This window comes from Erythranthe guttata, chromosome 8, assembly GCF_056151865.1.
Source record: "Erythranthe guttata isolate IM_541 chromosome 8, IM_541, whole genome shotgun sequence".
In the NCBI taxonomy this organism is placed as follows: domain Eukaryota; kingdom Viridiplantae; phylum Streptophyta; class Magnoliopsida; order Lamiales; family Phrymaceae; genus Erythranthe; species Erythranthe guttata.
Window position 1 is genome coordinate 17,167,146 of NC_142540.1, and position 21,642 is coordinate 17,188,787.

At 34.9% G+C, this 21,642-nt stretch overlaps 5 protein-coding genes across 7 annotated transcripts; 2 read left to right on the forward strand and 3 right to left on the reverse strand.

Moving 5' to 3' along the window:
- Positions 1-26: 26 nt before the first annotated feature.
- On the forward strand, positions 27-2,089 carry EMB3113 (Ribosomal protein S5 family protein). The gene is made up of 2 exons (XM_012974912.2): positions 27-841; positions 1,625-2,089. The coding sequence occupies exons 1-2, from the start codon at positions 63-65 to the stop codon at positions 1,872-1,874; spliced, it is 1,029 nt and encodes a 342-aa protein (XP_012830366.2). The 5' UTR covers positions 27-62; the 3' UTR covers positions 1,875-2,089.
- On the reverse strand, positions 2,062-9,524 carry LOC105951465 (uncharacterized). 3 transcript variants are annotated; one of them, XR_016033199.1, is made up of 21 exons: positions 9,268-9,524; positions 9,041-9,138; positions 8,240-8,340; positions 7,799-8,163; positions 7,659-7,707; positions 7,431-7,530; positions 7,257-7,353; positions 7,093-7,144; positions 6,927-7,008; positions 6,673-6,781; positions 6,457-6,502; positions 6,268-6,367; positions 5,869-5,980; positions 5,655-5,703; positions 5,480-5,579; positions 5,279-5,394; positions 3,257-3,734; positions 3,096-3,177; positions 2,690-2,767; positions 2,448-2,584; positions 2,062-2,195 (listed from the first exon to the last, which is right to left on the reverse strand). XR_016033199.1 is itself a non-coding variant. In XM_088822090.1 (16 exons), the coding sequence occupies exons 1-16, from the start codon at positions 9,294-9,296 to the stop codon at positions 5,348-5,350; spliced, it is 1,536 nt and encodes a 511-aa protein (XP_088678216.1). In that variant the 5' UTR covers positions 9,297-9,524; the 3' UTR covers positions 5,136-5,347. The 3 variants fall into 3 exon arrangements, 1 of the variants encoding a protein (XP_088678216.1); XR_016033200.1 differs by lacking the exons at positions 2,062-2,195; positions 2,448-2,584; positions 2,690-2,767; positions 3,096-3,177 and having other exon boundaries at positions 3,622-3,734; positions 5,235-5,394; XM_088822090.1 differs by lacking the exons at positions 2,062-2,195; positions 2,448-2,584; positions 2,690-2,767; positions 3,096-3,177; positions 3,257-3,734 and having other exon boundaries at positions 5,136-5,394.
- Positions 9,525-10,748: 1,224 nt separating this feature from the next.
- On the reverse strand, positions 10,749-12,054 carry LOC148768662 (uncharacterized). Its single transcript, XM_088822072.1, has 5 exons — positions 11,972-12,054; positions 11,719-11,822; positions 11,379-11,635; positions 11,261-11,296; positions 10,749-10,820 (listed from the first exon to the last, which is right to left on the reverse strand). Exons 1-5 carry the CDS (start codon positions 11,995-11,997, stop codon positions 10,749-10,751), a joined length of 495 nt encoding a protein of 164 aa, XP_088678198.1. The 5' UTR covers positions 11,998-12,054.
- A 2,509-nt stretch (positions 12,055-14,563) lies between these two features.
- Positions 14,564-15,646, reverse strand: LOC105951606 (VQ motif-containing protein 4). The gene has a single exon (XM_012975057.2). It carries the CDS (start codon positions 15,465-15,467, stop codon positions 14,742-14,744), a length of 726 nt encoding a protein of 241 aa, XP_012830511.2. The 5' UTR covers positions 15,468-15,646; the 3' UTR covers positions 14,564-14,741.
- Positions 15,647-17,059: 1,413 nt separating this feature from the next.
- LOC148768663 (uncharacterized) lies at positions 17,060-19,663 on the forward strand. The gene is made up of 3 exons (XM_088822073.1): positions 17,060-18,693; positions 18,777-18,893; positions 18,996-19,663. Exons 1-3 carry the CDS (start codon positions 17,956-17,958, stop codon positions 19,473-19,475), a joined length of 1,335 nt encoding a protein of 444 aa, XP_088678199.1. The 5' UTR covers positions 17,060-17,955; the 3' UTR covers positions 19,476-19,663.
- Positions 19,664-21,642: the final 1,979 nt, after the last annotated feature.

The window sequence follows — 21,642 nt, forward strand, 5'->3', positions numbered from 1 at the left end:
TGAGAGCCCATTCTAATTTCAGGCCCAATTAAATATAGAAAAATAAAATAAAATAAATATAAATGATGTTCTCTTTCATCATCCAAAACCAGAATCCGGGGTTTCAATTCTATCCTTCCCCCCCCCCCACTGAACTCACTTTCCACCACCAATCAACCACCGCAACTAAAATGGCAGCCGCTTCCGCCACCGCCCTCTCCGCCGCCTTATCGTCCCTCTCCCTCAACCGCAAACCCTCCCTCTCCTCCTCCCACCACCGCCATTCCGCCGCCGCAAAAACCCCCCTCCCCCTCATCTCCAACAATTCCCTCCGCAGACTCCCCCCACCCAAGGTCAACCCCGCCGACCTACAAACCACAATCTACCCCGACGATGACCCGGAGGGAGTCTCCACATTCAGCCCGCCGGAGCGCCCGGAGGACTTCATCGCGCCGCCGTCGTTCGACGACGGACCAATGGAGTCGGAGGAGGACATCGCGAGAGCCTACGAAGAAATCTACGGCCCCGCGTACAGCGGCGAGACTCTCCTCGGCAACGATGTGTACGTAATGGACGCTAAGGTGAAGAAGGCAACCGGGTTCGGGTCAAAAACTAAGAAAGAGAAAGTCAGAGATGGGTTTGATGAACGGGTGGTTCAGGTGAGGAGGGTTACGAAGGTTGTGAAGGGAGGGAAGCAAATGCACTTCCGTGCTATTGTTGTCGTCGGCGATAAACAAGGCAATGTCGGCGTCGGTGTCGGAAAGGCCAAGGAGGTGGTTTCCGCTGTCCAGAAATCGGCCCTTAATGCTAGACGGAACATCGTCAGCGTGCCCATGACGAAATACAAGACGTTTCCTCACAGGTAATTTTTCGTACTGTGTTTGTGTTTGTGTGTGTGTGTGTGTGTGTGTGTGGATCTGCACTGTGGATGATCGATTCGAAATTGTTCGTTAGAAGCTCGTTTGAGTGAGCTCGGTTTGTTAGCATGAAGAACACGTTCAATAAGCTATGAGCTCGATTAGAAATAAAAATATGATAAAATCGTCCCTAATCGTGTGAAATTTGCGTTTCATGAGTATTACTAGGTTGCTGATTAATTTTGACATGTGGGCTTAGTTGAGATTTTGTTATGTTCTTAGTGATTGATCAATGGGGGGTTTTTTGTACGAAGTCTTGAGGAGGTGTGTTTCGTAATTTGTTTCGAGTGATGTTGTACGAATGGCTACAGTGGAAGTGTTCTAACTTTTAGTTCTGCATCTATTGTTCTTGATATCATGTTCATCACTTGCACTCTTCTTTCGATCATGAAATCGAGTTGGAGATTTTGTTATGTTTTTGGTGATTAATCAAAAGGGTTTCGTAAGCATTCTTGAGAAGCTGGTTGGTTTTTTTTTTTTTTTTTTCAATAATTTGCAAAGTGTTTGAACTTTTAGTTTCCGCAGCAATTTTTCGATCATTTATGCTCTGTTTTGGATCTTGAAATCGAGTAAGCAAAAAGTATTTGTTAAGGAGGGTTTGTTTGATTTATAATGAAGAAGTTTGTAGGCTTTTCGATTGTGGGAGTTACTTGCCAAACTTGACCTTAATAGTTCGTCTCCTTTTTCTTGATTTTCCTTTGTAATATTACAATTGAATGGTACAACAGATCTGAAGCAGACTATGGGGCAGCAAGAGTGATGCTTCGACCAGCTTCACCAGGTACAGGTGTCATCGCCGGAGGGTCAGTCCGGATAGTTCTAGAACTCGCCGGAGTCGAGAACGCCCTCGGAAAACAGCTAGGCAGTAACAACGCTCTAAACAACGCAAGAGCCACAGTTGTTGCTGTACAGAAGATGAGACAGTTTCGTGAAGTGGCCGAAGAACGCGGCATTCCCATGGAAGAATTGTGGAAGTGATTCTATTCATTATTATTACACAAACTTAATTAATTAATTGTCTGTTCTTTTTTGTAGAGAACTAAATCAAAGTTGTTGTTGCCAATTTTCTCTTGTTGTTGTGTGAGTAAGAAATTGTTTATCTTGTTTTCAGTCCAGAAACAGTGTTGTCTTTTATCTCTGTCTGTTGATTACTGTATTCTCTGTCTTAATGGGATAATGCATTTTGTATAGTATTTCCAGAGGCTGTTTTATTGCATACATTCTTGAACAGAGCAATGCAACCAGACAAACTATATTACCTTAAAACCATAATTCATGTGCACAAGAATGGGGAAAACACTACCCGCAAGGGTGGCCTAGCGGTTGGAAGCAAGGGAGTTTGGGTCAATTGACCCAAGTTCGAATCCCCTTGCCAACGGTCGCTAGGTCGAGCTTGTCACACATGGTTAGCCTAGTGTGGTTTAAATCTCTCGTATGGTTTGCAAGCTATTATACGAGAGTGTAGGTTTACCCAGTGCACCTATATGGTTGGCTGCGGGTTCCTGCATTATCAAAAAAAAAAAAAAAAAAAAAAAAAAGAATGGGGAAAACATATTAAAATTCGAGCCCACGTCCTGGGTCGAACGAACCCATGTTGAATTTCTACGATTCGGGACCTCCTAATCTGCAATGATGGATACTTCTTACTTGCACACATTACCGGTCAACCGATGCCATCCGCCAGTCAACTACAAAGTAATACGGCGAACGTTAAATGAACATTTCAAGCCATTATTCTGCCAAAAAAATTGATCATGTCAGCAATATTACTGCAAATCATCTAAAAGGTTTACCTAACAAAAGCACGGAGGATTGACCGATTTTTCTGGAATTCGAATCCGTCACTTGCTCAGAATAAGTGATTTTCTTTGCTAATGCATCACACATACTTTTTCAATAGAGAAACAAACTCCACATAGAGATATGAAAAATGCAGATATAAACATGCATCGATCATCAATATGCGGGTTTTTTCGGATTTAGAAAAAATATATATATATATATATATATATATATATATATATATATATATATATATATATATATATATAAAATTAAAAAAGGAAAAAAAAGGGATTTTCTTATCAATAAGTTACAAATGAAAGAAAAGTATCTTACTCGGGGAAGCTTCTTGGTGAACTCGAAAAGTTCAAGGCAACTAGGTTAAAAGGTTAATGCTCAAAGGCACAGAGATTTTACCGAAATATTGTCCATTAGAACTCCAAAAGGCTCACAATGGAAGGCGATACGACCTTGGAATATTGTCTATGTTGCGGATTTCCTGACAGGAAAATGCCGAAATAAATAAACATTTCAGTTTATAGTAAAATTATTGAGATATAAAAGTTAGATGCTCTTACAGGTGGAAATCTATCTAGTGAAATTTGATCGCAAATTCCGTTCCATGACAAGTTGAGTTAAAAATGGAAGACCTGAAAATAGTTCAATCGAGAAGTAATAACAAACCTTACGAAATCAATGAGACTGCATGTAATGCATCCTTACCACATATTTACGTTAAATAACCACACGAAATATCGATTATTTTCACAATTGCTCACATCTTTTCGGATTGTTTTTTTATATTACCAGCTATACAACATTTTTTAACTAGAATTTCCGGGAATTCAGGGAGTCCAAAAAATACGTATAAGTCGTTAAAATCTATTTCTTTCTTCAAGCACATTATAACATTAGTGGAACGAAAAAAGCAAGATTTTGACAAGAGAAACGAACCAACTTTCCTGGCTTTTTATTTCCATCTGTTTTTTCGGAGAAGGAAAGTCCGTTCACATCCATAAAGTGCATAGCCTCAATCCCAAAAGTGAAACTCGAAATCTGAAATAAATACAGCGCCACGCGTCAAACAGTTAAAAAAAAAAAGCAGTTAATAGTAGTAAAGAAGAACGCCAAAAATAAAATGAAACGAGATAATTAAAGATGAGCTGGAATTTGTGGTTCAACAGTTAAAACAGCCCTTTACAGAACGAAGTCGTATAATACGAGCCTCGAAACACTAGTACATATTTAATACGAGCCTTAGAAACACTCGTTTCCTTGAATATGCAAACTCATCACTATATAGTTCTTTTGATTGCAATAATATTCATTTACTAGAAAATATAATCGACCTCTATTTGACTTTCCTAATACACTCCTTTTTCTCCTTCCATCGCATTGCTATTGCAAAATTCAACTTCTACCTAATGCATGAATATACGGTAAACATTTAGCTCAAAGCAATATGGCCATGTGACATTCATTTAATTTACAACAAATGTGAGATTCACGTTACAATTAATAAACGTTGTCACAGAGAGATACTATCAACAATCAATTTCGAAATCTTGGTATTTCGAGCCTTTCACCGAGAATACATTTTATGACTTACGACACTTGATTTTCCCCAAAATCTACTTTTAATACGTTGTTGCAGAGAACACTGTCCCAGTTTCATTACAATGTGCATCAATTTAGCGACCGGCGCAGATGAGTTTTTCAATTTAAATTACCATACAATAATATCCAAAATATTATTAAAACTCCAAAACAAATATTATACGAGTCTTGCTTTAGTATTGCAATAAAAAAGGAAACTCCACAACTAATATTATCAAAACTCCGAATCACGCCTTCAAGATTAAATCCACTATCAAGCAAACTATTGGAAACATAGGTGCGTCCTCACGCAATATCGGATTCTAAACTAGGTTACCAAATGATAATTTGAAACGCATTAATAATATAACAAGACTACCAAACATGACCTTAAAAATACTCTCTATAAATCTCCCGGGAATCTAATGTCGTATCTTAGATATTATCTCGTGATCATACTATATGTATCGCTTCTCCTACCTTTCCAACATAATTAGTTGAGAATTACTACAATTTGTACGGAATCCAACCAAGCCACATATACCAAATCCAAATGGTATATACGAACTAAGATCTACAATTTAGGCTAATCTTATATGCCCCTAACGGCAATAATCCACATTTTGAACATCGCACTTCACAAATAGGTTTGCATCCACATAAGTATCACAACCGGTAAAAGATTAGGCTCCATCCAGATTGAAGGATTTGCTTTGGGGAAGGGATTTGGAAGAAGGATTTCAAATAACTCCAATTTGGAGTAATTTCTCAATTTAAATCCAAAATCAGATCCCGCTATCCAAATCCTTCAATGCAAATGGGGCCTAAATCACATGTTAAGCAGATAAAAGAAAAACCAAATTTCTTGTCTAATATCCATAAAACTTTATTGTAAACGACTATCTTATACGTTATAATAGTAATAATTATAAAAAAAAAAAAAAAGTCTCGAGGTATAACCTCAACTTTTTAAACTTCAAAATGCCGATAATGTTTCTTATTACCACGATTGAGAAAATAGCAGCCGCCACTCATATTCGCTTCATTTGTCAGCAAATAAAGAGTTCTTCAATTCAGGAGCTGGAACCAGAACTTGTAGCTTTGTAACTTGCCGAAGAGCCTAATACCAGTGACATCAGTAATATGCATATATATATCATCATCACGAGGCTAAAAAATGCTATGTTGTAAAGAATGTAACTAACCTGAATCAGCACGTTTTTTTCTAGGTTTTTTAGCTTTCGGTGCCTTACGAGTTGTCTCTGCAGCATTAGATTTCTTCGAACTAGTACCACATTCTTTGTCCTGCAAAACAAGTAAAAATAAATTTTCGACTTTTTTTTTTTTCACAATTGATCGTATAAATTCAGGTAGACATACTGTAGTAACAGAGAGCTGACTCTTCTTATGGACAGTTACCTGAGGATGCCTGCAGAAGATATAGAATGGCACATAAAAGAACAAAATTAGCATCTTGCTCTATATAATTTCAAAAAGTATTAAGATACTTCAATTATATTTCGAGCAAAACATGAAATTCGAAATAAATATCCTAATTCCAAATAAGTATATGCTCAAAAGACAATTAAATTACCTGCAATTGGTTGAACATGGCAGCAAGCAAGATAATTCATCAGCACCAAGAAGCTGTGTGATGGAATTGAAGTCCCCGGCAGAAAGACCAAAATGCCCTTGCTCAAATATTCCTACATATATGACAGTTATACCCTTGCATTGAGTGAGAAGCTGAGTCTAAGTGAATAATCTCCCTATAGGCAAAATAGGCCATAGTAAAATAATATTTTCGAAAGCAAACACAGTCAAATTATTTAATAAATCGTCGCTAATATCCCCAACCAAACGAGACCTTAGGATTTCTAAAGAGCTTCTCAAAGATATTTTGCGATGCGTGTAATTTTTGCTCGAATTTAGAATCTTAAACAATTACACAGGCTCGTCGGCATACAAGAGGAAAACGAACCACTATACAAACCTGTTTCAGCAGGTTCGGTTTTAGGCTGGGGAGCTTTTGTTGCATGATGAGTTGGCTCTGCAGCACTCGATTTCTTCGAACCAGTACCGCATTTGTCATTCTATATAACAAGTTTTTTAAAAAAAAATCAGATATTATTCTTTTTTCTATGAACCGAAACCCGATTAACTGAATGAATTTTAGACATACTCCCCCAGAAATGGACAGCTGGCGCTTCTTATTCTTTTGATAATTGCTGCAAAATAAGATAGGTGCATTATTATAATAATCGAAAAATAGAGATACTTGCACATTGTATCATGAATAATACTTCGGATTTCGCATGATCGGTTTCAAGGAAATCATATTAGAAAATGAACGGTTTCGCATGATCGGATTTCGCAATTGCATCAAAAGAATGTATACCTGAAATTGCTTGAAGAATTCATTAAGGTAGCTAATTGATTAACATCAACAATATTCGAGTTAAAATTCAAAGGAATCCCAAAATGCGCGTTCTCCCGCATTCTTGCATCTGCAAAAAAAAAAAAAAAAAAAAAAAAAAGTAGAAAAAAAGTTAAAACATATATATTTTTTTATTATTCTTATAACATGTTCGATCTTTTTAATAGTAAGCTAAGTGATTGAATAAAAATAAGATCATGGAACATTTAATAAACCTGTATCAGAAGGTCCCATTTTAAGTTGAATATTTGTCGGTGGATGATGAGCTGGAGATGCAGAAGTACCACATCTCTCATCCTGCATAAAAAAAAATATATTATCTCGGAATATTTTTAATTTAAAATACTACACCATTATATGTACAAGAAAAGTTAGGCATACTCGAGTAAGAGAAAACTGCATAGGCTTCTTCTCAATTTCCTCCCGAGAGTGACTGCAAGATAGAACAAATTAGCAAACAATTCATAAAATGTTTAAATGGCAAAGTGAATATATTATTGAAATCATATAATAAAGTTTAGTTTATTTAACTTTTAGAATGTTACCTGCATATGGCTGAAAATGGCAGAAAGCGCGATAGTTGATCAACACCAACGTTGTGTGAGTTGAAATTCAAGTTCACTTGCTCGTTCATTCTTGAACCTGTACGAAAACAAAATTATATATATATATATATATATATATATATATATATAATAAAAACTTGCATTTTTAAATACCTGTATCAGCATGTTTTAGTTTTAGATCAACAGGCTTTGGGAGAATACGAGTTGGGTCTGGAATAGTTGATCTCCACAAACTAGTACCAAATTTGTTATCCTGCATAACATAGCAGATATATAAATAAACAAATAAACAAATATATATATATATATATATATATATATATATATATATATATATATGTTTTTTTGTATCTATATATTATTATTAAAATGTAAACATACTCTAGTGAGGCATAGTTGAGGATTCTTATAAACTCTGTCCTGAGGAAGGCTGCAAGATAATAAATATTACAAGCAACTTATTTTATAACTTTCCGAATTTAAAAAAGAAAACGTGGAAATAAATTAAAATATTTTATTACCTGGAATTGCTTGAAGATGGCATCATTCCAGCTAACTGATCAATATTTAGAAGCTGTGAGTTGAAATTTGAATTAGAGTTCAAATCCCTGACAGCAAACCTATTTATAGATTGTCCAGATGTCATATTGAAGCCCGAAAAGGGTGCAAGTTTCAATCCTGGAAATGGCGTCATTGTCGAAAGATTACTGCCTTGCAGAATATTCCCTATATTATTCGGCCTCGGGATTATTGTGGGGCCCGCATTTTGCAGCATGTTGGGAAGTGCTTGTCTTTGCATTGTAGGATATGTGTTCTGCTGCATATGATTGAGGTTCGGGTTTTGCAGAACAGCAGGTTGAACATGCTGTGGCCCATTTCCATTACTCTGATAATTTCGGAAAAATTAATTTTAATTAAAATTCATTTTAATTAAGAAAAAACTTCGAAATTCGGGACAAAACCTTAGATGAGGAATCTCCTGTTTCTTCAGGATATCTAGCCGAGTACACACTCCAAAATATTGACCACCATTCGGACAAAAATCCTTCGGGCGGATCAAGCGCTGGAATTAAAATAAAAAAATAATAATAATAATAAATAAATAAAACATATTCCTCATTTATTACAAAAGAATAAAAATTGTGACATTTTGATGCTAAAAAGCAGATACTCAGAAATAGCACGAAACGAAAGCATTGGCTTAGATAACAAACATATGTCATCAAATTAATAACGCAAAAGGATTCGGCGATTTTTTTTCGATACAAATAATTTGAATTAGCACCATAATCAAACTTGCAACAGCAAGAAGTTTCCATAACACCTATTGCCAGTTATAAATCCACTGTAGAAAAATAAATACACCTTGCATTAATAGAATCATTTATTGTTACTTTTTTTTATTAAAAAAAAAAAAGCAAACGAAAACATTCTTCGTTCTTAAATAGGGGCAAGAGAGTCTTTATCAATCATAAATTCACTAAAATCAAACAAGAAGCATATTTTTGGCATTTTAATCGATAGTTTTTTTTATATACAAATAAATAAATTAATATAAAAGATTCGTCAATATGTGCAGAAGAGTCTAGACTAAATTTTCTGCAATAAATTTTGCCACAACATAAATGCCAGTCATAAATCTACTAAAAATCTAAAATATTTATATATATATTTTTTAGAACACAAAATCTAAAATCAAGCAAAATGCAAAAAAAATATTGCATTAAAAAAAATTAAATAAATAAATAAAAAGGAATCTATACCAACAGGTGTGGGATGAAAATTAGCCTCTCTAGTGAAAATCTCAGCAGTTGTGTGCCTGTTCCTTCTTATGAGATGATTGTAAATGTACAAATCCAACCTGCACAAAAAAAAAAAAAAAAAAAAAAATTAATAATCAGAAACACACACACACACACACACATAAATCAACAAACAAAATCTTCAAAAAAAAAAAGTTAGGGCATCGAATGATTATCGGACAACTCACATCTTCTGAGCATCCCAGTTTTGTTCCATGGTGATAAATCGAAAAAACAAAATCGAAAAAAATAAAAACAGCAGAGCTAGGGTTTTTGGCGAGAGAATCTCGAGATTAAATCAGTGAGTGGTTTGGTGAGTGACGGTGAGTTGCCATGCAAAGAGATGAACGGAAGAAAGGGGGAAATAAACAAATGGGTGCCAACTTTACAATACAGACTCTCTCTCTCTCTCTACCCCAATATATATGTAGACCGAGAAACAGACAATTCTAGAGAGAGAAAATGAGTATTTAATTATTTCTTCAATTGTTTGACTTTTTGACTTTTTTTCCTTCTTTTTTTCAACTCTGTGCTTTTAATTTAATTTAATATTGCATTTTTCGTATTTATTTTGTAGATATAGGTTAAATATATATGATATATGATTTATGTAATACAAAAGTGAAATATAATAATATGATTTATCCGTACAGAAAATATATCTTTTCTTTTTTGATAAATATTTTTAAAAACATAAATTTTTTTTAATTTGTTCTACAGCCAATTAAAATTTACTAGTAGATTTTATTTTCTTTTCCCTGTCATTTTTTTTTAATTTATTATATATATATATTAAATAATAATGGTGGATGTGTTCTATGTACTGGAGACCAACAACCCAATCAAATTTCAAATGGAAGGGGACAAACTTATGAACTGATTTTGTCAATTAATGAATTGTAATTGAGGATGTGACAAAAATTATTATTTTTTAATTTATTTTTTTTATGTAATTTTATTTTGGAGAAAATTTTTTGAAATAAATTATTGTAATAAAATTATCCAGGTAAGTTGTTACACTATGTGACAAGCGTAATTAAATGTATATTAATCCATTGTTGCTTTTTTCTGCATTTAAGTGCAAGCTTTTAGATTACACAATCTATATATTTGAAATTTGGAGTAGGTACATTTAAAGCATTTATTATGGATATATACTAATTTAGTATATAATCTATGCAAGTATAGGAAATCATAATATTTGGATATAAATATTGGAAAAGTAAATTGATTTAAATATGCATTATTTGCTTACGTAAAAGCTTATAATCGAATTTCACAAATTATTTATTTATTTATTTTGCAATTTAAATTCAATATATGTCATCTAGTGGTAATTAATCGAAGGAGAACTGTCAAACGTTTGGATTTTGGGGAAATAATCCAAAGATCTTTCGAATGCGAGTTTTTATCCCCGAAAAAAAAAAAGATCGATTATAGATTAAAATTTTAATAAAAAATAATAAATTATCCGAATCGAAAGTAGATAGTACGAAATAATCGAAAATTTCAATTTCCAAGAATTGTGATTTTAATGTTCAACATGTAAAACAGATAAAAGTTTTACACTAATAATTAAATAATTACAAGGAAATTATGATAGCCAAAGTCAAATTACAAATTAATACTATAAAGTTTGGGTAATTATTGATAAATATATTAATTTAAATTAAAACATGCTTGGATCTATACTCATTTTCCACACTACTTTTTTAGCAATTTCCCTGTCCATGAAATCAAGCTACAACACAGAGAAGATGACATATCAGAAAAAATAATAAAAAAATAAAAAAATAATAAAAAGAAATAACAATAATATATTTTTAATTAATTAACACTATTAATCATAATTCATAACCATATTCCTAAAAATAAATTGAATTCAATATCTACGTATACTTATTCTACGCTCGACGAAGTACCCTATCGTATTCTTATCAAAATAAATATGATGAAAAATACAAAAGAATTATTTCAACAATTACAAAAAAACAGCAAATAATTTTTTTGAAGTTCACTCTATTAATCTTTATAATTCAAACATGTTTAGTTAATTCGAATAAATGTCGAGGGACTTATAAATATTTATAATTGAATTTCTCATTAATTGATCAAATTTAAATAAAATAAATTTAATCCGTTAATAAAGAAAATAATGTTCCTCAGTATTATATTACCAACCTTTATGGGCACATTTGCAGCATTTTCCTCAATACCCTGAAAAAGATAAAATTGAAAATTGGCATTTAAGTAAATAAATAATTTATGAAATTAATTAAATTAAATAATGATCATAAACCTGGGGAGAGGGGTACTCTGAGATATGCTTTGCTATCTCAGCACAGTATTCACTGTAGAATGGAGGAAAGGCAGACTCCAAGAGAAGTCCACGTCGGCATAACATGGGCAGCCACGTCAGCAGGAATCTTTCCGATGATGACGTGTCATCTGCGTTTGCGTTATTGCTAAGACGCAGCTTTGCTCTTTCAGCGCGGCATTCGTTGCAGACTAGGTTAAACCACTCCTGTAGAAATCCTTCTGGAGTATCTATAATCACTGTAAATTAATTAAATAAAAAAAACTAAATTATTATTATAGAGAGAGAGTATAATTAATTAATTAATTAATTAATTAATTACCACCACCGTCGTTCTGTGAATGCAGATTGGCGTCTTTGGCTAAAAGCTCAGCAGATTGATGAAGGTTCCTTTTCATCATCAGATCGTGAATGTACGAAAATATCCTTCAGAAAAACCAAATTCAGTTGCAAATTACAAAAAAAAAAAATATCAATTAAATCAAAACACGCACACAGTCACAAACCCTAGAAATAATTAAACAAAACCAATTCAAAAGATTAACTGAAATTTTACACACACGAATTGAACTCACATGTTGTTAGAATCCGAGTTTTCCATGACGAGAGAAAAATAATTGTTTTTAAGGAAGAAAAAATAGTCTTTGATTTATATATATATATATATATAGAGAGAGAGAGAGAGAGAGAGAGAGAGAGAGAGAGAGAGAGAGAGAGAGGAGAGTCTAGAGAGAGAATGAGAAGATTATAGAAAAAAGCAGAGAGAGAAAGTGAGTATGAATGCGAACGGTGGTGGTTTCAAGTTGGTGACAAAAGCATGCATACTAGCGAAACCGGTTCTGAAAAAGGACCGGGTTTTTTTCTTTTTAGTTGACCCGCTTTTCTCTATTTTCGGGTGGGACCCAGGATTTATGCCACGTCAGAATATTTTGTCTTAATATGGAAAGCCCGTTACTAAATTTGAGTGAAGGACACTGGACACCTGATGAAGCCCAAATGACACTAATAATAATAATAATAAAACAAAATGGGCTTTGGTAACTAAGAGAAGCCCAGGATGAAGGAAAACCTAATTGAGAAAGAGTACAACTGTTCTAGTGGACCTGCAAAGGAGTGCCGGGAAAGGTGCTCTCGCCGTTAGCACTCTAACGGTCAAGTCAGTCGGGTACAGTGAAAAACGGCATATCTCCCAGAGAGGTGAAATATCGTGTATTGAATGTAAAATATGAAGAGAAGGAACATCTCTCCTCCTTGATTTCATCGATTGTTTCTGATATTAGTTTGAATGTCCGTCGTCGCTCACACATGCCTTATGTCAAGCTATTTGGTAAGGTTTGGCAGTTGTAGTGGATGAGACGACTTTGGCCTGGGTTGGCCTTGGACTTTGTCGAGAACTTTTAATAATGAGAAATTAGCTTAAAACCCCTTGTAAAATATTCCCTATAGCTATATGAACGGGCGAATTTTGATCTTTGCTAAAGGTCCATGTACCATTTCCCCCTCTGGATCTGGCGGTAGATATGGAGTCTTTCTACTTGAATTGCTTAGGAAAACTAACAGTAATGCGGTGATTTGGATTTTGGAGAGCTTAGTTTTGGATCCGAACACAAATAGATAATCGGGCCTGGACATATATAAAGGAAATGGGACTTTCGGGCCAAGAAATCAATAGGCCTAATAAAAAGCCCAATTTAGAAAATTAAAATCATAGTGAGTATGGGCTTTTTATATAGTGATATTAAAAACATTTGCATGATTTCATCACTGCTTAATTCTAAAAGAATATACTACTAAAAATATTAAATTACGTTTATTAGTTTTAAAAATTCATTCGGGATGTATCATAATTCATATATGATTTCTTGTGTTTCGAGGGTGCAAAGTGGAATTAAGACTTTTAACACTGAAATTTCAAAAATTGCATTTAATTGCCAGATGTAAACTCTATTGCATTTATTCACCAACATAATTTTGACTGCACAATTAATTCGAGTCTGAATATAATGCTGGTAAATCAAAAATTAAATGTTGCACCAGAAGTGTACATTAGACCATAAATAGCATTTAAAATTCAAGTAGCCGTTGCGTAAAGTTAATTACGTAAATTATAAATTGAATGAAGTATATGAACAGTCAAATGATAAAAATAAATTTAAATTCATAAATACCAAAAAAACATAAAAATATTGATTTATTTAGGAATTCAAAATTAAATTTATATATATTTGTATTCTAATTTAAAGCCCGACATTGCATAATGAATCAACTAATCCATCCAATAATCTGTAAAGTCTTTTTTCTTTTCTTTTTTCACTTTTTTACTTTTTTACTTTTTATTGTGTTCCCCTTTTACCCTTTTCCTTTTTCTTAGTGATGGGCAATGATAAGATAGAAGAAGCTTTTGGATTTCAACTTAGCTTTGAAGTTTGGCACTTTCATATATTTTGAGGTTATTTAGTAATTATAGTGTTTACTCACTAAAGAAATTTTCCCATTAGAGTAGGCTAAAAGCTAAACCTATAAAAGCATATTATCACTATTTTTTCCAATAAATTTTAAATTTTGAAAAAATACGACGATTTTGTGGCAAAGTATAAAAATTCGAACCAAAAAAAGTAGCAAATTTGTTAATAAAAGCAAAAAATGTTTAGAGAAAATTCAAGATTGCGCTAGAACAACACTCACGTGAGCACGTTTTGTCGATGTTATATCCGATGAAATGTAGAAACTAAATTACCATTCGAATTAATTCAACCGTACATATAACACAATCACAGATATAAATTAGATGCTACACCCGATTAATTTTATTTAATTATTTTATAGCCAATATATGAAAAATTAGTAAGAAAGAAGAAAGAGAGTCAAGATTCCTCACACCCCCTTTCCCACTCTTGTATTGACAGCTAACCCCACTTATTATGTCTCTTTTTCCCCTCATGTGCACTTTTTTCGCAGCCATATTTATTTATCCCCAAAAAACTAAAAAAAATCCAATAATTAAAGACAAACGTTAATTACAGTTAGACTCATTCATTAATTACCACACTAAGCATGAACTTACCCTAAAAATGTAAAATTCAATTAAGTATATTAATAATTTAAAGTAAAAAAAAAAAAATCTAGTGCAAAATCTAATTATGAATACCAAAAAAACACTAACAAGATGAAATTAATTAGTTTTTTTTTAATTAAATTCATCTTTATGATATAACAATATAGTTTTACCCACTCCAAATCATATGTAATGTGGTTTTAAACATATAAAATGGTACAAATTACACCAATTAAAAATTAAAATTAAAAAACTAGTAAAAAAAAAAGAAAAATTGAGATCGAACTCACTCACGAATCGGCAGCACGTGACGAACACGAAGCTCTGGGTGACGTCAGCGGAAACAATGGCAGAAGTCGGGGCTCCGGATCTTTGGGGGTATTCGCCCGCGGCGAAGGATGCAAATAGAATCCTCTTTCCTTAATTGCCCTTTCCTCCGCCTCCGAATCCAAGTTGCCGTCGGAATTGGCAGCGGTTGCGCCGCGGTTGAACGGGTCGGGTATGAGAGGAGTCACCGGACTCAGTACCAGCGACGGGAAATCGAGGATGCTCGGGGAGAGAATTTCCGGCGTGGCGGGTCGGGGCGAGCCGGAGTACCCGGGAGAGAGACCGGGTCGGGTGTTGACCAGACCAGGACCCAACGGGCTGATCCTGAAGTTTTTGAGACTGTTTCTGCGTTCATACAGCTTGGAACCGGATTTGTCTCTTTTGAGCCCGGGCTTGATTGTCGGGATGTGGTTTCGGGTCGGGTCTGGGCGGGTTGGGATTCGGGAATTCTCGGTGGAGGAACCTGTTAGCATTTGGACCACTTGTTTGAAGGAGGAGGTGTCCGCCTGGACGAAGGTTGTCGGGTACGGGCTGTTGGGTTCGGATCTGGTGATTGGCGTCGGAGTTGGCGGCGCTGCGGCGGGAGACGGCGGCGGGTGGTGGTGGTGGTGGTTGAAGCCATTTGCGGTGGTGCTACTGCAGCTCGAACTGTTGGAGCTCTGGCTGTATTTTGGCGATGGATTCTCCATTACCGGATCTGTAATTTCTCTCTCTCTCTCTCTCTATTTTTTTCCGCCGGTTGGATTTTTAGAGAGAGAAAGAGTGTGAATTTTGATTTTTTTTTTTTAAACGTTGTTTTATTTTTGCATCACTTCTTCTCAGAGGTTTTTGTTTTGGTTTGGTAAGAAAAAATACTACCACTTCTCGTTGTGTACTTGTGTGGTCATCTGGGCACAAAATATCAAACTGTGCCAACGCGCGTGTATTCCACTCGAGTGACAACGAAGTGAAGGTGGAGTGCACGCGCTGTAAGAGAGAGTGGTGGTGAGGTCGATGGAAAAAAGTCCAACTGTAAACAGGGTATTGGTTGGTGGTGATTGGAATTTCAGACCAGGAGATGGTGGGCCCGAGGAGAGATAAGAAATTGTCAAATAAGTCTTATTATTCGGCTTTTGACTTCAACGGGCCCCTTCAATGCTGACAATTAGACTAACCTATTTTTAATTTAAATTATTTAAATAATTTTACAAGTTACTATCATATATGATGATTTATTAAATTTTATTCAAGAATTTATAGAACTTAGAATTGTTATTATGATATATTAATAACGGTAGCAAATTTATATAAAAATCGTCTAAAAATGTAAGCAAATCACTCTAAATAGGATTCACTTTAAAGTATATTTGATTATAACAATCCAACAACAATTCTAAATGTAGTGTTGCATTAATCAATTCAATCTATTATCTTTTCTGTCTTTTACTTTCTATATAACTTAAAAGGGCAAATTACGGTCATACCCTTGTTATAAAATCAAAATTACAAAAATACCTCTCACATTTGGGTAATTATAAGTATAAAAAAAACAGCTCGTTCAGTTGGTAAATTGATACCGTAAGAATAGACGTGTAAGACAATTCATAATTGAGAGAGTGACTGTAATTATTCAAACATGAAGGAGTTTTTTCGTGATTTAACTTTATCTTAGAGGTGACCGTAATTTGTCCGTAACTTAAACGATCACAACTTCTTTTTGATATTTTTAATAATAATAATAATAAAATAACAAGTCTTTGAGGGCATTTTGAATAAGTGTAAAATAATGAGTCTTGAGGGCAATTTTTCTACTCCATTGAATAAAATAAGAGAGAGATTCTTGTTTGATCCCAAAAACTAGTGTATTAATTCAAAGACTTTTGGGGAAAAGGGAATACGAAATCAACGCTATAATCCATATACATAAAAACCAATCAGCATTCATTGTTTAGTAAAAGGTTATCTTAATTAATTGTTACCTCGACACAAGTGAAATTTTGTTGGATAAACAAGGTCAAAATAATTGACTCCTAAAGACAGCATAAGTTTCGGATTTAACAACATTGGATTTAACAACTTCTGAATAATATTATTAGTGTAATTATTTTTTGGGGCAAATACTGATAAATCCCTAAACCCAAACATAAAGTGCGGGTCAGTCCCCAACAACATTTTTTAAGCATATTGGACCCTAAATCAAACATAAATATGCACTTAACTCCCTAACTAGTGTGCAAAGACCGAAAAAACCTTCACTTTATTTTGAAATTACCTGCAAATTCTGACTGCAAATTCTGACACAACTTTTCACCTACTTCACGCGCCGGTTGAGAATCACGCTCCATACCTTTCAACTATCCGTTGTCATTCAATTTTCGAACCATTTCCTCAGCGGTTTCGGACAGTTTTTCTTCGTGCAGCGATTCTTCAGGTTTTTCGGTTTTTGTTTGCTTGTATAAACAAGGCGGAAAGTAGACAGGAAACTAAAGTAATAATATTCGAAGTAGAAGAATGGTGAAGACAAACAAGGGGAAGGAGAAGCAAGGTTTTTTTTTTTTTTTTTTCAGGAATCGATAATGAAATTTGTTGTTGTTTTTTGTTGCTGTTAGCAAAAAACAAACTGCATGTTCTCATATTGAATGATTTTGAACATTTCCAGTAGTGGGTAGTATCCAACGGCGAGATTGGGGTTTTCTGAAATAAAAAAATCGAACAACTGGTTCCAATAAAATGTTGTTTTCTTGTTTATGCTTGCAAAAAATTGTTCATTTTCTGTGGAATTGCATGATTTTGAACACTTTCGCTCTTGGGTATCATTCGTCTGAAATATTAGTATTTTCCCAAATCACTTTTTGTCATAACAAGGGTTTGATTTTGGGCATTAGATGTGTTTAAATAATATAAGTCTTACTACACAACGGTAGTGCTATTGTAGTTAGAAGGTATAAAAAAAGGTAATGGCAGTTCTTCTGATGTAATTAAATAGTATATGTCGTATTGCCCAATAGTATAAGTACTGTAGGTGTATGGTATTGATACAATATAGTGACGGTATAATTACAATACCTACATAGTACCATTGTTATTTTACAATTGTATTTTTTCTGATTATTGTTTTTCCTTTATAATCGTAATACACTTGCAGATGATGACGCCCAACAAGCATGCAGGTGCTCTCCTAGCGCCTTCAAAGAACAAATGGACATAATTAAACCTATGATGACGGCCAGACACTATGCTGCATTGGAGGAAAATCCTTTCGGGCATTTCTTAAACATGCCTAAGATATACCATAGTTTCTTAAAGGTGTCTGTTCTGTTGAAGAGGACATACAACGTGGAGACACGTACGTTCTGGTTTGGAGGTAAAACTATCCCTGTCGTCTTTGATCCTAGGGAGTTCTGCATCATGATGGGACTACAGTTTAAGGGGATACCCATCGATAAAAACCTGGAAATAGAAACTCCTTTCATTAGACGTGTTTTTGGGGGTAAATTGACCCAAGTAAAGCGTCATCAAATTGCTGAAAAATTGGAAGAGTATGCTGTTAGGACCGACCAACAATCAATTGAGGATTTTTGTAGGTTGTACATTATTTTCGCTTGCAATACTTTCTTATTGCCAAAGAGCAACTTTCAACTGCCGAGGTACGTTTATCCACATGTTGACAAATTGGAGCGCGTAGGAGATTTTGCGTGGGGAAAGTTGGTGTATGATGTGCTCATTGAAAATATTGAGGCACACTTGGCTGGGGCAGGAGGGTATTTTGATGGTTGCACCATTGGGTTGTTGGCATGGGTGAGTGAAAGGATCACTTCTCTGGGATTCGCAACAAGCGTTTTCGAATACCCAAGATTTTTTCGATGGTCCGACTCTAAAATACCAGCCGATGAACGTCAGGCTAAACATCTTTTTAGAGAACTCACACCAGACAAGGTAACAATTTTGATTTATGCATTTTCATTGTGTTATTTGCTTACGTAATAAACTAATGTACAATTTGTCTATATGTTTATTAGGTGATATCATTCTCCGTGCACAAAGAAGAGAGAAAGTTTTTGGTTTCACCTGTGGAAGAACTATCTGGTCCTATTGTTGCAGCTTTGGAGGTCGGTGGAAAAGTCGAAGTCAGGGGTGTAAGTGAAGAGTACTATTAATGAGATGGACATGTCCCATTTGTAAACCAACGTGATGTTGTTGTATTACACTAATCATTGTTTATTTTATGTGAACTGCAGCAGCATTTTGGAAATGCACAACAAGTGAAGAGGAAGAATGTGAGATTGGAAGAGACGGAGGGGAAGAAGAAGAGAAGAAGAGCTCTTATTTTTGAAGAGGAAGAGGAGGAAGAGGAAGAGGAAGAGGAGCAAGATGAAGGGAAAAAAGAAGTGGATGAGGAAGATAAATTTTTTAATGCTGTTGAAGAACTTGGAGATGAGGAAAAAAAAGAGAAAGAAGGAGAACAACAAGAAGAACATGAAGAAGAAACCTTGATAAAAGTACTGAACATGGAGAGGGAGAGAAGGTCGAAGGCAAGAGAAGACAATCGAAGAAGAAAGAGTCGAGGACAAGAAATCAGCGTAGTCTCTGCTAAACTGCCCACAACAGTAATTATTCCTTATAATTTAATAATAACTATTATTATTATTATTATTATTATTATTATTATTGTTATTACTATTATCACTAATGATTCTTTTGGATATAGGTTGTCGTAGATAATTCTACGTACCAGGGGAGAACAGACTATGTATGTCGAGATGAGCTTACTGATGTAGAGAGGGCAGTACTGGATGGGTACCTCGTTGATGTTGATTTGAGGTAAAATCACTAACTTACTGAACATTTGGTATATAATAACTTCTTATGTAGTATCGGCGTACTTAACAAATAGTGCATGTTTATTTCTATTGTAGTGCAACTAGGGGTGTAAATGAGACGAGCCGGCTCGCGAGCTTTCGAAGCTTGCTCGAAAAAAGCTCGTACTCGAGCTCGAAAAATCGAGCTCGAGCTCGAGCTCACGAGCCCGAGCTTTTCGACGAGTCGAGCTCGAGCTTCATTTCAGTTGTTCGACAGCTCGCGAGCAGGCTCGCGAGCTTTACCTTTTCTCTATATTTTTTAATACATATTAATAATATATAATAATAGATATTATTAATAATAAATAAAAAAATAATAATATTACTTTTTTAATTGAAAAAATAAATTTAATGGATGGATTTTTGGTTGTGCCGAGCTCGAGCTCGAGCTCGGGCTCGGGCTCGTTTCGTATACGAGCTCGAGCGCGAGCTCCTTAGAAACACAAAGAGCTCGATCTCGAGCTAAAACTTATAGGCTCCTCGAGCTCGAGCTCGAGCCCGAGCCTTGGCGAGCTCGAGCTCGAGCTCACGAAATAAGGCGAGCTCGGCTCGAGCTCGGCTCGTTTACACCCCTAAGTGCAACTGTGATCGAAAGAGGCCCCAACGTATTGACTGGAAAGCATATGTGCGATCTTTTGTTTGATCAGCATCTGAGTGGGGAGCACATCGACATATACATGAGCCTGTTAAATTCCGAAGCGATCATGGAGGAACATGGGCATGAGATTGATTATCTCGAGACCCCTGCCCAGGTATATATTGGTTTAACAAAGATGTTGCATTCTGTGTATACTGGTTTATCTTATATTTTTTTTATTATGTTTCGTAGTATGAGATAGTGGCACGAGATCGAATGGACTTCAGAAAGATGGGTGATACAGAGTTGGATACCTTTTTAAAGAGCTTAACATATTTTGGATCTACCGCAGTTGAGAAGCTTGGAATAGCACGTCTCTACAGCAAAAAATATGTTCTGATACCTATAAATCCCAAAGATCACTGGTTCTTGCTTGTGTTGGACCCAAACGAAAAAGTTTTTCGGCATTGGAACTCCCTAGCCCATTCTCCGACGAGCCCAGGAATTGCAGATTATATCGTAAGTCCTTAAATCGATTATTACTTCTTTAATTTATATATTGGGGAATGTGGTATATGTTTTATTAATCCATAGTTTGGGTACTGTGATTGAACGGTGCTGCAATATGGTAATGAAAATACATGTATACTAATATAATAGTATATTTTTGTAGGCGAGTTATTATAGCAGGGTGATTGAAAATAAAACCGCGTTGGATATACCTTCACATGTCGAATGGGTAGAAGGATGCAGACAACATGAAGGGAATGATGATTGCGGGATTTTTGTCTGCATGTGGGCATATTGCCATGCTAGAGATGACGCTGAGACTTGGGAAAAGGCGAAAACTTGCTTGATCAAAAAACTCCGTCCAAAACTAGCACTTGTCTTCTTAAAGCACCAGGGCGTGGATAGAGAGGCAGTAGATGCTGATGCTTTGAACATATTTTGAACAATTTCTTAAATTATTTTTGAACAATCTGTTTTATGGGTGTTTTTGGGTTGTGATTGTCACGAACAATATGCTTTTGACTGTCTTTGCATGAACAAGTACTTTTAGATTAGTGTTTTCGTGCGATGATGGTTTTAAAACTTGTCCCATTTTTGTGGTGTTGTGACACCTATTTTGAATAGTGTAAGTGTTTTGCAAATTAGTTTTTAATACTATGTTAGTTTCTTGTCGATGCGTATAACCTACCCCATCTATACCATTACCTAAAATGAGGAATACCATAATGTTGATAACTTGAATTGCTCAAATTTGTTTTGCACATTTGTGATCTATAAGTTTGGGAAAGACATTAAATATGTTTTAAATTAAGGTTGTAAGGTTTTTTTATGTTAGTTTTAACTTTGGGGTTCAAAATGGAACAAATGTATCGAATTCCTTACAAGATACACTACTAATGTGCAAGGCTTCTATGTATAAGTGATTGTTTTCATCACAAG

Excerpts from the sequence above, each read along its gene's own strand:
- EMB3113 (XM_012974912.2), top strand. The coding sequence starts at position 63 with ATGATGTTCTCTTTCATCATCCAAAACCAGAATCCGGGGTTTCAATTC. Across the intron at positions 842-1,624 it reads TACAAGACGTTTCCTCACAG|ATCTGAAGCAGACTATGGGG; the intron begins GTAATTTTTCGT and ends ATGGTACAACAG.
- LOC105951465 (XM_088822090.1), bottom strand. The coding sequence starts at position 9,296 with ATGGAACAAAACTGGGATGCTCAGAAGAT. Across the intron at positions 8,164-8,239 it reads CAGGAGATTCCTCATCTAAG|AGTAATGGAAATGGGCCACA; the intron begins GTTTTGTCCCGA and ends CGAAATTATCAG. Across the intron at positions 7,354-7,430 it reads ACTAAAACATGCTGATACAG|GTTCAAGAATGAACGAGCAA; the intron begins GTATTTAAAAAT and ends GTTTTCGTACAG.
- LOC148768662 (XM_088822072.1), bottom strand. The coding sequence starts at position 11,997 with ATGGAAAACTCGGATTCTAACAACAT. Across the intron at positions 11,823-11,971 it reads AACTCGGATTCTAACAACAT|GATATTTTCGTACATTCACG; the intron begins GTGAGTTCAATT and ends GTTTTTCTGAAG. Across the intron at positions 11,297-11,378 it reads CAGAGTACCCCTCTCCCCAG|GGTATTGAGGAAAATGCTGC; the intron begins GTTTATGATCAT and ends TATCTTTTTCAG.
- LOC105951606 (XM_012975057.2), bottom strand. The coding sequence starts at position 15,467 with ATGGAGAATCCATCGCCAAAATACAGCCAGAGCTCCAACAGTTCGAGC.
- LOC148768663 (XM_088822073.1), top strand. The coding sequence starts at position 17,956 with ATGGACATAATTAAACCTATGATGACGGCCAGACACTATGCTGCATTG. Across the intron at positions 18,694-18,776 it reads GAGAACTCACACCAGACAAG|GTGATATCATTCTCCGTGCA; the intron begins GTAACAATTTTG and ends TATGTTTATTAG. Across the intron at positions 18,894-18,995 it reads GAAAAGTCGAAGTCAGGGGT|CAGCATTTTGGAAATGCACA; the intron begins GTAAGTGAAGAG and ends TGTGAACTGCAG.